The sequence below is a fragment of the Talpa europaea genome, assembly GCF_964194135.1.
Source record: "Talpa europaea genome assembly, chromosome: 8".
NCBI classification, from domain to species: domain Eukaryota; kingdom Metazoa; phylum Chordata; class Mammalia; order Eulipotyphla; family Talpidae; genus Talpa; species Talpa europaea.
In genome coordinates this window covers 59,009,069-59,026,059 of record NC_140075.1, presented here as the reverse complement: position 1 = coordinate 59,026,059, position 16,991 = coordinate 59,009,069, and the positions used below count along the sequence as shown (strand labels likewise).

Sequence of the window (16,991 nt, the reverse complement as noted above, 5' to 3'; positions counted from 1 at the left end):
CCATTGAATAGACCACATTCCGTTGGGTATTATTTCCTTTCCTATATCTACAGATCCAACAGAGCATTTATTCAAGGGTTGAAGAGTAAGGGTGTTTTCCAAGGAGGGCATGTCAATGTGGGCACCATAAGTTAACCTCATAATGGGAGACTCTTGAGGAATGATGTGGAGGAGAGAAAGGCACTGAAGAGAATGAGGTGGCTCCTCAAAGACACACCTGTTCCACTGTATAAATTTTCCTTTGATCTCCTCTGACTTCAAACTCTACTTTCCAGCCTGTTTCATAAATCCTGGAGTCATACTTTTGATATAATCTGTAATAATTGGGTGGGATAGCTAGAGAACTAGAGATTTGAAATATGTGAGTCCCTTAATTTGGTTCCTAGAAGATAAGATTATTCATCACATTCCCTGTCCTTATGTGTAAACCTTCCTGTGAAACTCAGACACACTGGACAATTTTCAGTTATGACAGAAGATATTACATAAAAAATCATAGGTGCTATTAGATGTGGAAAAAGATTTTTCAAAATCTGATACTTCTCAACATTCCACCATTTACTTTTCTTATTCACTGCACTACTTTTCTATGTTTTAGATAGTTTATAAAAGTAAATATAACAGGGGAGGGGGGAGAAGAAAAATGGGGAGAGGACCCAATAGACTATGGTGGAAGATTATTGGTGTTTTTGTGTTGGGTGTGGTGTGGTAATATACCTCTGATGAGGTGTGAATATATACCTGTAATCCATGTTCATTGCTGTAAAACAATGCTATCTCAATAAAGATGATACAATTCAAACAAAAAATAAATATAACACAAAAGGAAAAATGTTCTGATTAAATAGAATGTAGACTAGTAAATAGAAAAGAAAAACTTTTCTCATGGTCTCAGTTTCTTACAATTAATATGCTTGTGCAATATAATTTTAAAGAGCCCCACCAAATCAAATAAAATCTCAGTCATAATTCAATTATGTTTCTAAGGTTATTAACACCAATGACTGAATCAAAGAGATTTAGTGTGTTTTGGGAATAGTTGAAATGAACTAATGTATTAGATTTCTTCAAGTAATAAAATTTCATGAGGATTTGCATCACACTTCTAGGAAGAGTTTCAGTAAGTTCTGGACCTCACAGCTTTGCTACAATTAGGAATTTTACTTCACAAAGAGTATTACTGGATAGAGAAAGGGATAACATCTAATTATTCAAGGCGGTGAATCCTCCCGTCAGTTTCTCACACAATGTAATACTGTCATTTTCTCTCCTGCTTTAACTTTTACAAATATATAGCATACACACAAAAGTGTGCAAAGCAAAATTTCACATCTCAGCAAGTTTCCACAAAGTGAAAACTCCCACATAACTATCAATTGCATCTAGAACCAGAACATTAGTGGCACTTCAGAAGCCCCTACTGTCTCCTTCCTGTATCTATTGCCCTTCAAGGATAAAACATTATTTCAGTTTTTTGACAACATAGATTACTTTGGGCTATTTTAAAATTTTATTTAAATAACATCATAGAGTAAACACTTTTTTTGTGTGTGTAACTTTTTTGGCCAACAGAAATTTGTAAAAAAATTGTTTTCTCAGGGTTAACCATTCAAAAAAACATTATACTGTTTAGTGTAGAAAAATGATTTAGATTTTGGTCTTTGTAGGTTCCTAGATTGGATTTCTGTAGTGTCAAAAAAACTTTTGGGTACTCAATTTCAATTGTAAATTAGTTGATTGCATTCCTTAAATGTATGTGATTGGTACATTACTCAGCCAAACATCTTGACAAGTCTCCTATCCATTTTTGTTTTAGTGATGTTATGCTGACTATATAACTTTTAAAGATGCATAAAAATTCAGACATACACATATTAGTAAAAATTAGAATCCCTAAGGATGGAAATGGAATTGGGATATCAAACCCTACTAAGTTCATTAATCTGTTTCTCTCCTACTCAGATAACTGAAGAGAAGTTCCTTCTAAAGTCAATGAATGAGGCAAATTATTCTCGGGTGACCGAATTTGTGTTGCTGGGACTTTCCAGTTCAAAGGAGCTGCAGCCCATACTCTTTGTCATATTTTCACTACTCTACCTGGCAATACTGCTGGGCAACTTTCTCATCATCCTCACCGTGACTTCAGATTCACGCCTGCACACCCCCATGTACTTCCTGCTAGCCAACCTCTCTTTTATAGACATATGTGTTGCCTCCTTTGCTACCCCCAAAATGCTCGCGGACTTACTGGTTGAACACAAGACTATTTCCTTTAATGCCTGTCTGGCTCAGATTTTCTTTGTTCACCTTTTCACTGGTGGTGAAATGGTGCTCCTTGTGTCCATGGCTTATGACCGCTATGTGGCTATATGCAAACCTCTCCACTACATGACAATCATGAGCCGCCGTGTGTGTATTATTCTTGTTCTCATCTCTTGGTTTGTTGGTTTCGTCCATACTACCAGCCAGTTGGCATTTACTGTTAATTTGCCTTTCTGTGGCCCTAATGAAGTTGATAGCTTTTTCTGTGACCTCCCTCTAGTGACCAAGCTGGCCTGCTTAGACACTTACGTTGTCAGCCTACTAATCGTTGCTGACAGTGGCTTCCTCTCTCTGAGTTCCTTCCTCCTCTTGGTTGTTTCCTACACTGTGATACTTATCACAGTTAGGAATCGCTCCTCGGCTAGCATGGCAAAGGCTCGCTCCACGCTGACTGCCCACATAACTGTGGTCACACTCTTCTTTGGACCATGCATCTTCATCTACGTGTGGCCCTTCAGCAGCTATTCAGTTGACAAAGTCCTTGCTGTGTTCTACACCATCTTTACTCCCATTTTAAACCCTGCCATCTATTCCCTTAGGAACAAAGAAATGAAGGCAGCCATGTCAAAACTGAAGGGTCGGTATCTAAAGCCTGGCCAGGTTTCTGCAGTCATAAGAAATGTTCTTTCCCTGGAAACAAAGTAAACTTAGAGAATTGTTATCACTGTAGCCTTGCCTCTGGATACAATTACTAATGGAATCACTGGATGTGAAAGCAAATCGTTGTAACCAGTGGGAAGGGTTGAATAAGTTGAATTAAAGATAATGGTGACAGTAAAAAATGCAAAGAATTTTAGAAATTTTAATCTTATTTTTCTTCCATTGCGTTTCAGTTGTCCTCACCTTTCTTAACTTTTAAAATAAAGATAAAAAACTTTTAAAATAAAGATAAAAAACCTTTATCTTTATTTTAAAGAATTTCTAAAATTCTTTGTGTTTTTTACTTTCACCATTATCTTTAATTCAACTTAATCAACCCCTCCCACGGGTTACAATGATTTGCTTTCACATCGCAGTGATTCCATTAATAATCGTCCAGAGGCAAGGCTACAGTGATAACAATTCTGTAGATTCCCAACCTACTAAAGATAGAGCTTCCATATGATCTAAGAATTCCACTCCTAGGTATTTACTCAAAGGACACAGAAACATTAATTCCAAAGAGTACCTGCACCCCTATATTTATAGCAGCACTGTTTACAATAGCTAAGCTTTGGAAATAACCCAAATGCCCAAAAATAGATGACTGGATCAAGCAGATGTGGTACATATACACCATGGAATATTACTCAGCAATCAAGAAAGATAAACACCTGCAATTTGCAGCAACATGGATGGAGCTGGAAGGGACCCTGCTCAGCGAAATAAGCCAAAAAGAAAAAGAAAAATACCAGAAGGTCTCACTCGTAGCAGGAATCTAGAAAACCTAAATAAGGGACCAGGAAAAAGAATAACTATAAGAAAGAAAAAATCAAAATCAACAAACAACTGTGAACAAGAGACACACTGGTGGGGGGGGGAGGGGGGAAAGGAAGGATTCGGGTCAAATAAGGGGGTTGCAATTGTGTGGGGAATATAAAAAAAAAATAAAAAAAATAAAGATAAAGGGTTATGGCTTTGAATTCAATCGCACAATGTTATTTATGGAAACTTTGGGCCTTCTGTAGGGGAAATGTATTCTTCACACCTCAGCTATGCAAATGAGTGAATATATTTTTAAAACAATTTTTCAAATGCAAAGAATAGTGATGTACAGTTATTCTTATGCCTACTTTTCTGCTCACTCTCCTGCTATCACAGAAGAATATTGTAAGTACCGTCGTGACTCCATTTTTGGTGACTCACAAGATTTCTAGTTTCAAACTGTACCTACACCAAGTTTATTCTTATGTGGAAACTTCCCTGTCACTTGAATTATATGAACAAGGGAAGCCATTTAAAGGAAGAAATTCATGATAAATCATACATTATGTGTATTCATTAGTAGAACCAAACAGAAAAGAGGCAATGCTAACTCTTAGGGTTCTGGAGAAGAGCTCTGAATTTTGCAACAGAGTACTGTTTGCCCACTGTTTGAAAAACAGACTTTACATGCTGCTGTCTCTTATTCAATACTGAGTTTCCAATCATGAACTACCAAGTAACACCATTTAGAAATGTCACACTTTCTGTCAAACACTAAACCATCATAAATTATAACTGGTACATGTAGGTATAGACAGAAGCAGGCACCAGAAATCTGTATGAGTGGGTAATTCTGGCCTCTATGTTACCTATGTCTATGTTACCTCTATGTTACCTTCTTCTACTCAAAATTATGTGATAATAGTGTTTGCCATGACTAGTTGACAGAAGATGAAAGACTAAGTTTTGGTCTGCACAAAGTACCTTGGTATATTTTGGTCAGTGTAACAATGGGTGACCGCCATATGTAAGACCACTCAAAGTGAATAGCATTTGTACCACTGAGGCAAAATCTTTTTAGTGAGAATAGCCTTGAACATTTTCTTTGACTGTTAACTTTGGATGGAAAATTGACCTTAGGTTAAAAATTAACATGAATTCCTGGATAATGGAAATTATTTGGCTGCTATATTAGGGGCGACAGCAGAATAATATTGGAAAACAAGGAAAGGCAGTATGGGAAAGAAAAATGAGGACAGAACTATGTGGATGAGCGTAATGTTTGTAGATCTCAATTGTGACATCAGTGTCAACTAAACACCATCCTCCACAGAAAAGGTAACCAAGATAGAAGGACCATCTCTCAGTCAATGTTTATTCTATATCACTTCAGTGCTTATATAATGAGTCCATGAATTAAATAGCCATGGTAGCTGGAATTTAACCTATGGATATGCCCCCAAAATATTGGATTCCCTTTCAGTAAGATCGATTTAAGTGCTGCCACAACAGTTTTTTAAAACTTTACCTGTAAACAGAAGAGATTGATGCTGAGCAATTAACATTCATTGAGAAATCAATTACATCAGTTAAATACCTTCACAGAAGTGGTAGTCACTTATCCTTATTAGAATTGATTTCAACTTCAAATATGACCTTTCCACTTATGCCTACAATTCTTCTCCTGTGATACAATGCTAGACTCTTGGTAAAGGGAATTGTCAAGTTAGGCAATTGTTATCTAATTTCTAATTAGTGTGAATTTTATCAAAAAAGGGCGTTCAATTTTATCTAGTGTTAGGAATATATCTATTAAAAGGATCTGTGTTATATTGTTATATAGCACAAAATATAACAAAATATTCACATGCTATGTTTACTTTATTATTTTAGTATTTTTCTTTTATTATTGTATTTATTTTTTACGTCATTCTTTATTTTTGTACAATGTGTGCTTTCTACTCTCAGGTGTAGTCCCTGCGAAATTCCTACCACCAATGCTATGTTTACTTTTGATACAATGTTGGCTACCTCTTAAAAGACTAATTATTACTTGATCATTTTCTATTATTTGAAAATATTCCACTCAAAAATATGGGTTAACATTTTATCTAGAATCTTTTTTTTTTTAAAGATTTATTTATTTATTTATTTATATGAGAACCGGGGTACAGGTCAGATGTCTGGGTGGGTGAGAGGATTCACCAGAGACAGAGTGGGGAGCAGAACAGGCAGACTGATGAAACACACTGCTGAGGGGAGCAGCGGGCGAGTCAGGAGGCTGTGGACAGCTTCACAGAGCAGTGCTCAACCACCTGTGCCACCAGGGGAGGCCCTTATCTAGAATCTTTGTATGTCTGATACCACACTTAAGGATTCAACAATTTGGGGATCATTAACATTTTGTAATTTTTTGTTTATTCACAAATGTTAATGCTAGATTTATTGAACCATTAAAATGCATTATCAACGTGATGACTATATGGGAAATTTTGCTGAAATATCTTTCATACGTTAAATAATTTTACTCATAGCTAGAAAATGCCTCTCTCAGTGTGGTGGTTGTGGTGAATTTTGGGTGGGGAAAGCAAATTGGAATAAGATAACTAGTCTAAATAACAACAAAGGAGTTTTAACATAGTTAAATACATTATTTTGAATCTCGATGTTAATCATGTTAACTTGTATTCCATAAACTTCCCCTAAGTTTAGAAACAATTTCATGATAGAGTCACAGTTTTGCTTTTATCATGAAAGATTACTTTTAATCATAGATGAAGAGCATACTTATGTCTGCTCAAAGCACTGACTTTGTTTCTCTTTCCCTCTTTAATCCAAATGAAAACTCCTTGAATTAGAATATGAAATGTGTAGGAATCTGAAACAAATTCTAACATGCTGTGTAAAGAACAGATAGGACATCAGATTAAACCACAATTACAAATTCCTTCTCTAGAGAGTCACTCTGCAAAGATGGTTGTCATGAGAGTAATAGGGCTCCTATTTTATTGTTCATTTGATTCTATCTAGATCATGAGACTATGAGTCTCTTTCTAATTGTTAAATTATGTGTTGCTTTTTCTATTTATATGACCGAGAGCTGCAGAGGGCAAATCCAGAGTATTCATAAGTAATTTCCTAATCCTATAATGTTCTTGCTCCTAAAATTCATGTTAGTTCATGATTTTTCACAATACTGCATGGAAATCAATTACATTTGGGTTTTTGAAATTTCATTCCTGAGATCTGATATGTCATTTCTACTGTCCCTATGTGTTGGGCAACTTTCTCTCCAAGTCCAATACCATCTCCTTCTCTAGCCTCCTCCTCCTGTTCTAATTCTTCTTCTCCATGGGCAGCACCAAGACCTTATTCTTGTCTGCCATGGCCTTTGACAGGTACCTGGCCATCTGCAGGCCCCTGCACTACCCCACCATCATGACAGTTCAGCACTGCATCAGAATGGGAGCTGGCTGCTGGGTGTGTGGCTTCTCTTGTTTTCTCTTCCCAGTTTATCTTGTCTCCCAGCTGCCTTTTTTTGTCCCCAATACCATTGATCACTTCCTATGTGACCCAGGACTCTGTCCTGCATGCCAGCTCCTGGCACTGAGATCACCTGTGCCATCTTTAATCCAGTCCTCATCTTCTCCACCTTCCTCTTTATTACCAGCTCCGACATCTTGGTGATTAGAGCTGTGCTGAGGGTCCCTTCAGCAGAAGGCCAGCACAAGGCCTTTTCCACATGTGGCTCCCATCTGGCTGTGATGTCCCTGTTCTTTGGCTCCATCATGGTGATGTATGTGAGCCCAACAGCAGACAACCCAGCAGGGATCCAGAAATATGTGACTTTGTTCTATTCTGTATTAACTCCTCTTTTCAACCCCTTGATCTACAGTCTCCGGAATAAGGCGATGAAGGAGGCTCTGAGGAAATTATTCAACACTGTGAGATTTAGTCAGAAGCATTGAAGAAATCCTTGAAGAACTTGTGTTCATGACTAAAATAATGTAATTGAAATAAATAATTCAAAGGCAGATATTTAATTGAATTAACTGAATCAGAATACTTTCGTTTCGTAGGGGGAATAAATATTGAATGTTAATAAACTGCTTATTAAACTACTAGATGAAGAACATACTTATGTCTGCTCAAAGCACTGACTTTGTTTAAACATTAAAATGTTTAAACAAAACAGTAAAATGTTTACATCTCTTCATTTTTTTATTATTAGAGAAATTATAGTCTCTATCCTTTTTAGGACTATAAAATTCCATTGTATTGATATTTTTTTGTAAAGATTTATTTTTTATTTGTATAATAGCTGGGGTACAGGCCAGAGGCACAGGAGGGTGAGAGGATTCACCAGAGACAGAGTGGGGAGTAGAACAGGCAGACAGACCAAAAGCACTGCTGAGGGGAGCAGCGGGTGAGACAGGAGAGGTCTGTTGCGCCATGTGGGAATCTCCCTGGCCCTGGCCGGCCGGGAATCAAACCTACGCAGCAAAGGCTGCAGACAGCTTCACAGCGCTGTGCTCAACCCACTGCACCACCGGGGAGGCCCCTGTATTGATATATTTTTATTTTGTTTATCTTCTCAATATTGATAGACATTCAAGTTGTTTCCATTTGGTGCTCTTCATGAGTAATGCTTCTATGAACACGTTTTAGTGTGACCATGTTTTTACTTCCTACAGTATATCTCTCAAGTCAAAATGCTAGTTCAAATGCATTTTGTAAGTAAGTAAGTACTTACCTTGTAAGTAATGAGGACTTCAGTTTTCTGTGTATTTTCACCAATACTTGTTATTTTCTGCATTTTGACTTTAGCTATCTTAGTGAGTGAGAAGTGATATTTTACTGATGTGTTCCTTCTTGATGACTAGTGATGTTGATCTTTTCATGTATTTATTGGCTGTTCATATATCTTTGAAAAAATATATATTCAAATCCTTGTACCATTTTTAACTTCGAATTTTTATACTTTAAATGTTGTGTTGTAAGAGATATTAATATATTTTAGATATGTTCTTTCAGATATAATTTGTAAATATTTTCTCCCAAACTTTATTTTTTTTTATTTTCTTGAATGTGTCTTTAAAGTTTCGAATTTTGATGAAACACAATTTATCCTCCTTTTGTGTTTCTTGCACTTTTGATGTCATGTATAAGAAACCATCGCTTAATCCAAAGCCACAAAATTACTTTTGTGGGCATCTATATTATTATTTAACATAGATGACTTTTGCAATTTTTGAATTAATTTGATTATTGTAATAGGAATTTGTTAAGACAGGAATCATATGTAAGTTCCAAATATCTACTGTGAAGTAAAAGTTCCCAAACTCTTTTTGACTTATTCAAGTGCAAAAAATTTATAAGGTCATATGAATCACTGCAAAATAATCTATTTCTTGTTGTGTAGTATTGGCATTCTTGAATTAGCTGTCTCATACTTCACATTTTAATAGAGCCTTTTATTATTTTTTTTTATTTATTTTATTTTTTTTTTTTGTAGAGGCATGTTATTTATTTATTTATTTATTTGTTTGTTTTGCTTGTTCGTTTTTACATGCACTGGGTACAGTCAGAAGCGCGGGAGGGCGAGAGAATTCACCAGAGCCAGAGCGGGGAGCAGAGCAGGCAGAAGGACCGAAGTACACTGCTGAGGGGAGCAGCGGGCGGCAGGAGGGGTCTGCGCACCATGTGGGACCCTCCTCCGGTGGCCTGGGAGCAGCCGGGGATTGAACTGGCGCCGCAGAGGCCGCGGGCAGCTTCGCAACCCAGCGCTCAACCGCTGCGCCACCGGGGAGGCCCTCATACTTCACATTTTAAAGAAGAAATTATTTACTTTCTTGAGATTGTCAAATATGATCTAATCATTTTAAAGTAAATTATTCATATAACTTATTAAGTAACTTCTCTCAAACATTGGAAGCACTGATTCAGAGTAGGAGTAAAGAATGAGCAGTAACATGTTAAAAAAAAAGTCAGAAAAATAGGCAAAGTATGGAATATGGATAAAAGAAAGGATGGAATAAGAGAATTATTTTAAGTATAATAATTTAAATGTAATAATATACTAATAAATTTCTTTAAATGTGCTTTACAGAAAACAAGAGGTATGTAGAAATAGGCTTAGTGCTTTTAAACTATTGGTAATTTTTTCAAATATTTGCAACAGTGAGGTATTTTGCTTCTCTTTCTTTGCTTTGTATATCTTTGCTTCTATTTCTACATAGTAATTTTTATATCTTCTAATAAAGCTGTGTAAAAACTGTATTTAATGAAGTGGATCATTAATAATTATTTTTAATATTAGTATGGTCATAGGACTTTTTTGAATTTGTGACATATTGGTGGTTAAAATGTTAAAATAGTAGCAGTTTTGATGATGGTTATGTGGCACCAAATAATGTTTGTTAGTATGTGAGAGGAAAGAATGAAAGCAGCTGGTCCCTATTCATTCAACAACTTCACCAGGAGGATATTCCTTGGGTAAAGGGGTGATGGTTTCATGGATGCAAACTTATCTCTCAATATTAAGTCACACACATTAAATTTGCATAACCTTTGTATACCACTCATTTCTCAACAAGGAATTTTTTTTAAGGAAAATGGATTGAGTGTGCATAGCATTTGGAACAGTAATACCGCTGACATTTTTAGGCAGCAACTCTGAGCCAGAAACATGCCCATTACTTGATCCTCTCCACTTCATAGAATCTTCTCAACCAGTTGTAGTTTCATTGGAATTAGAGAGGGCTAGTAATCTCAAAGCAATATAATCTGTATGCATTTGAATAGGGATTGCAACTAGAAACTAAATCCCAAGCCAAATTCTTAAACATGACATATTACTTTTTTCCCTCAACTCCTTGGAGTTAAGAACTTTATTTTAAAAGTTACTCTAAATAGTTACAGAATATAAAAGATAGGTAGTAGATGTAAAAAAGATAGACATAAATTCCAGAGGTAATACATTTTTTACCTAAATCCTGTCAGTTTGGAACTTAGAAATAGCAATTTACTGCAATCATACCATCCACCAGAATGAACTGACTTCACTATGCTTTATTGATACGTTTTATAATGTTATCAATGTTTACCTGAAAGGAAAACAAAGCTGACTCTTAAACAACAGACACCCTTGTCACTTTCTGTCCTCCAGGTGCAAAGACTCTGGGTCCACATTTACATAATTTTCTTCTTTCTTTTCACACTTCTCTACCTAAGCTGTCCATCAACATTTGTTTTGCCCTTTCTTTTTTCTCAGGATGGCTTATGGGTCTTATGCCTTCTGAGATGGTATAATGTAATATAATATGATAATAATAATATAATAAGGCAAAATATGATGTCACATGATAGAGCATGACATAATGTAATATTTATTTAATCTAAAAAGGTAAATGTTGAAAATGTTGATTAAGTACACAATTTCAAAGGCATGATGGAGTCCCCTTCTGGGGGAAAACCGACATTGGACAAGTGCAGTGATTATAAAGTGCAGTGGTTAAGAAAAAAAAAAAAACTTGGCTGTATATTCTCCCCATTGCCCTTCTTTTGATAAAATGTTCTTTCCACAAAAGAACAACTGAGGACTACACTGAAAGCTTTTCTTGTTTTCCTGTCTTCATGCTACAAAATGTAGAGGCAGACAGGACTATGGTTCAGAGCACACCCGTGGCAGCCAGATTGTGAACTCAGAGTCTGCCTCTGCCTTCACTAGTTGCCTGGCCTTTGGCAAATTGGTTCATCTCTCTAGATTCAATTTCTTTCTGTGTATAATGGAGATGATCTCACCTGCTTCCTTTTGAGAGGATTCAGAGTTAATGTACAGAAAGGATATAGAACAGGATTGAGAGAGGGCCTGACACATGTTTGGCTCTGTATAACGGTTCTTGTGATCACTGGCATCATCAAAATAAAATCAGGCTTGTAGAAACATAAAAATTCTGGGGTTAACAATTTTTCTAGTATTCACAACAGTAATGAAGTTCTTCCTCTTTTGTTTTGCATGTGCTTAATACCTGGTTTGTCTTGTATCTTCTCACATTACTGTGATTTTATTTTTATTTTTTTACTTCTTTACCATTTGAGCCTACAGTAATACTTGGATCTGTTGGCCTCTGTGCTTGCTGTATGTTTGACTTTGCAAGGAACTCAAGAACTCTCTCAATTCTAAATCTTCATCTTCTAAGATTTTTCCATATGATTTGTAGGAAGGAGGTGTAAGAAGGAAAGTAGAGAAACACATTTACTGCACAAATTGCAGCCTACTCAAGGCAGGAGCACATTCAAAGCAATACCATGGGGCAAAAGTAAAACAACACAAACTTGGACATGAAATCTGCTCTGCCACTCCCTAACTCTATAAATTAGCTTAATAGCCTTATCCCTTCTTAACCTTATTCTTATCATATATGAAATGAGCAGAACAAATCTCTTACTTTTAAAGCTTAAAATTTGTACTATTAGAAATTTTACAACCATACTATGTACAGTTGACACTACTTATTGTAAGCAGCCCAATTTCAGAGCAATGATATTATACATAAAAGTGTGCAAAAAGAATGTAAAAATTCTGGAGGTTTTGTATTATTGTAAAAAGTTTGAGGACATAAATATACTTAAATGCTCATACAATTATCTTTATTGTCAGTTTGTTATGTCATAGCAAATTGGTACCCTTTGGTAGATTTTATTTCTCTTTCAGAATAGCAATTATAGAATCCTTTCTGAAGACTCCAAAAAATGGAGTCTAAAAATCAGTAAGTTATAACATATTTGAAGCCAGAACAGTAAAAAAGTCTAGGAAAAATCTTGAAGTCTATTACAGAGGAAGAGTTTAAAATAACATATGCAAAATCCTACAGAATTGTGGTCTCATAAATGGTCACAGAGGGAAAAGTTCATGACTATTCCCAAGGTCTTAAAATTATATTCCGTTATTTTCTCAACCTGCACTAGGGAACATAAAATAAAAATTTAACTAAGATTCCATACCAAAGTTTGATCATATCTATTAGGTATTGATCTGAAAAACTACCCGATGTGAGAACACAGGAATTATGAAGACCTACGATAAAAGAGAATATTCTGTACTAAATTCAAGCTCTTGACTCATCTCTGAAACTCTCCAGATTATTTAATCAGTATTAAGCAGAAATTAACATGACAAATATATAACGCTCTGTAAACAGGCTTTCAGTGAGCTATTTTCCTGGAATAACATATATTAAGCAGTTATATAAAGAAGGATTTGTGTTGAATATGACGCCTTTTCCTGGGTAGTCATGACATTTTACATTTTGTTATACCATTAACATCAATCATAGTATTATCTGCATGTGCTGTAGAGTACAATAGGAAATGCATTCTTACCTGTGTATATCATATATTGTATATGATAAATGTAAATAGATCTCTTATCTCAATGGTACAGAGATACTATTATTACTGAAAAACTGGCATTTGACTAGGGCTTTTGAGAGAGAGGACAACTTATTTGACATTTAGAAGTAAATGCCACTTCTCAATGTCTTCAAAGCCTATCTTAAAAAGTTTTCAAGAAAAATTAAAAGTAGAATATAGAAACAGAAAGAGAAAAATACACACAATGGAGGAAATGATTATTAAAATCAGTTATGATTCACTCTATGACATTTTATTATCACTGTTACTCTTTAATTCCGGTTACTCGATCAACACTTCCCATGGGTTAAAATGATTTGCTTTCACATCACAATGATTCCATTGGTAATTGTACAACAGCAAGGCTACATTGATGACAATTCTGTAAGTTTATTTTGTTTCTAGAAAAAGAACATTTCTTATGACTGCAGAAACCCGGCCAGGCTTCAAATACCGGCTCTTCAGTTTTGACATAGCTGACTTCATTTCTTTGTTCCTAAGAGTATAGATGGCAGGGTTTAAAATGGGAGTAAAGATGGTGTAGAACACAGCAAGGACTTTGTCAACTGAATAGCCACTGAAGGGCCACACATAGATGAAGATGCACGGTCCAAAGAAGAGTATGACCACAGTTATGTGGGCAGTCAGGGTGGAGCGAGCCTTTGCCATGCTAGCCGAGGAGCGATTCCTAACTGTGATAAGTATCACAGTGTAGGAGACAACCAAGAAAAGGAAGGTACTCATAGAGAGGAAGCCACTATCTGCAACGATTAGTAGGCTGATAACATAAGTGTCTATGCAGGCCAGCTTGGTCACTAGAGGGAGGTCACAGAAAAAGCTATCGACTTCATTAGGGCCACAAAAAGGCAAATTAACAGTAAATGCCAACTGGCTGGTAGTATGGATGAGACCAACAAACCATGGGATGAGGACAAGAATAATACACACACGGCGGCTCATGATTGTCATGTAGTGGAGAGGTTTGCATATAGCCACATAGCGGTCATAAGCCATGGACACAAGGAGCACCATTTCACCACCAGCAAATAAATGAACACAGAAAATCTGAGTCATGCAGGCATTAAAAGAAATAGTCTTGTGTTCCGCCAGTAAATCTGCAAGCATTTTGGGGGTAGCAAAGGTGGCAACACATATGTCTATAAAAGAGAGGTTGGCTAGCAGGAAGTACATGGGAGTGTGCAGGCGTGAATCTGAAGTCACGGTGAGGATGATGAGAAAGTTGCCCAGCAGTATTGCCAGGTAGAGTAGTGAAAATATAACAAACAGTATGGGCTGCAGGTCCTTGGAGCTGGAGAATCCCAGCAACACAAATTCTGTCACCCGAGAATAGTTTGTATCACTCATTGACTTTGGAAGGAATTTATCTTCAGTTACCTGAGTTAGAGGAAAAACTAAGATCAATATGCATGAACTGAGCATGGATTTGATGTCTCAATTCTGCCTCAGTTTTAAGAATTTTAGTTTTAATTCAAATATGAATTTTGGATTTTCAAGCATGCCTAAATAGAGACAGCACTCTAGCAAGCAAAATGAAAGAAAGAGAACCAGAACAGGACACTGAACCAACACTTTTCTAGAAAAAGGGCATAATGGAGGTGGAAGACAGGTGGAAACAATTTTAACCAACGGATTTTTTTAGTTACATGAATTTAAGAAATGAAATAAGCTGATTAAAAAATTAAAGTTAGAAATAAATATTAAAGCAACTATTTAAAAAGTTGTTTTGACATGTCTGAAATCTAACAATCTACAGAGACAAAATCCGTCATTTTTTTCTTCACTAAATAAAATAAGCTTTCTTACTAATGAGAAATCTTACTAAGAGGGAAAGGTGTGACCTGCTTCTCAAAGGAAATAGGCATTCACAAAATCAACATGTAAAACACGTTGGGCACATACTGTGTAATTCCATTTAAATGAAATTTAAAGCCGGATATATTAATATATAGTATTAGAAGTGAGGAGAGTGGTTATCCCTGGAGGGAGAAAAAGAACAGGAGGACATTGGAGAGGCTTTGGCATGCCAGGAATGTTGTTTCTTTATGCAGATGTTAGGGTGTCTTAAGAAGGGATCCTTTTCCTTTCTCTTCATGGGCTCTAATGACTCTCTGCTGTAACATTTAAACTCTCATTTCACTTCTATTAACAACATTTCTAGCATTGGCTTCTTTAAAAATTAGCTTTTTCCACAATTCAGCACTAATGGAAAGATAGTTATACATTTCTTTAAAAAAGATTTATTTATTTATTTATACAAGCACTGGGTACAGTCAGAAACGTGGGAGAGTGAGAGAATTCACCAGAGCCAGAGCGGGGAGCAGAACAGACAGACTGACGAAATACACTGCTGAGGGGAGCAGCAGACGCGGCAGCCAGGGATCGAACTGGTGCTGCAGAGGCTGAGGGCAGCTTCAACCTTTGTGCCACTGGAGAGGCCCAATTATACATTTTCTATCACAAATGATATTTACTTAATAAATGAGTATTTATTTCCACCTTTGCATTTTTCCCCTTATAATAAAGTTTATGAGTATAATAGGATGAAAGTTTAGCTCTCATCTTTGCTCCAAAGAAAGCATAATAGTAAAGGATAAACATATAGATGTATTTATTCCCTGTGCATCACAGAGTTCAGTGACCTCGAGGAGATCTCTTAAATCAATACGTCTATTTTTAAGAATGTAACATGAAGAAGTTTATCAACCAAAGTTTTAAGCTTCTCTGCAATATAAATTCATTATTTTTGGTTAATTCACTATATAAGAATTTAAATGCTTATAGCACTGTGCTAGGCACAGCTGAAAGAGCTGTTAGGTTTATACCTTTCCCCACTAAATATTTTACTATCATTATGTCTTTTTCTTTTAGAGAAGATGACGGGCTCTTTTTTCCCTTCACTCTCCAGTACATTCTAGATGAAACAAAACTAGTTTTACTACTTCATAAAAATATTTTTATACCCAATAAAATCATACAATAGAAGCAAATCTATTGGAAAATATTTTAGATTAAAACCACAGCTATGTTATTAAGCAACTATATGGCACTGAGCAAACCATTTAGCTCTTCAAGGTTCCTTGTTCTCATATATAAAATGATGAGGATTATATTACCCTTAAAGAGACAGCAAAAGTGTTTTTTATATAGGTTATGAAATACTTCATTTTTGTGTGTGTGTGTGTAATATTTTAGTGTGAATTCATGCAATCATAGAAAATTTTGCTAAGTAACTTACAGGTCTCTTTTATTCCTATGTATTGTTTTTAAAATGTCTTTTCCCAATATTTTTATCTCTGAAAACTATGTCTGGTTGGTAAAATAAGGTAGGTATGAGAATAATTTGCAGATGCCACCATACTTTAACAGTTCAGTTAAAACCTGCAGAAATTCTCTTTCACTGGCTGCTCCTTCCACCAACTTCTCCCTGTCCCTCACAGTTGCCATGGACTGGTGCATGAGCCTTAGAAAGAGCCACTGAACTGAGATAAAAATGAAGAGTTTGGATATAACCTTTAGTCTACAGGCATCCACAACCAGACATGGCTTGATTTTCAGATACAAGCTGCCATGAAAAACACTGATCTGGCCCTGAGGAGATGAGTCATAAGCCAGATTTACCTTAAAGAAAGAAATAAGCAGAGGATGTCTGTACCTGGGGTTGGACTTCAAGGAAATGGACAGCGCTGGCTGCAGTGTCCTAATGGAAGCTCTTGCTAGTGGGGGAGCACTTGAGGAATCTGAAAGAGGGAAAGAAGTTGATAAAACCAAAGAGGCAAAGAACTGCTGGAAATAAATTTGTAAATGGTATAGTGTAGCCTTATTTTTGCAAT

At 36.0% G+C, this 16,991-nt stretch overlaps 3 protein-coding genes across 3 annotated transcripts in view; 2 read left to right on the top strand and 1 right to left on the bottom strand.

Moving 5' to 3' along the window:
• LOC311175303 (uncharacterized protein) overlaps positions 1–16,991 on the top strand; it is a gene marked incomplete at both ends in the record, with an annotated part of 64,089 nt that overhangs the window by 24,969 nt on the left and 22,129 nt on the right. The window lies entirely within an intron of this gene.
• On the top strand, positions 1,978–2,967 carry LOC311175571 (olfactory receptor 4K15; the record flags this gene model as incomplete). Its single annotated transcript, XM_084240498.1, has 1 exon — positions 1,978–2,967. The coding sequence occupies exon 1, from the start codon at positions 1,993–1,995 to the stop codon at positions 2,965–2,967; it is 975 nt and encodes a 324-aa protein (XP_084096624.1). The 5' UTR covers positions 1,978–1,992.
• Positions 13,531–14,505, bottom strand: LOC311175533 (olfactory receptor 4K15-like; the record flags this gene model as incomplete). The annotated part of the gene is made up of 1 exon (XM_084240462.1): positions 13,531–14,505. The coding sequence occupies one exon, from the start codon at positions 14,503–14,505 to the stop codon at positions 13,531–13,533; it is 975 nt and encodes a 324-aa protein (XP_084096588.1).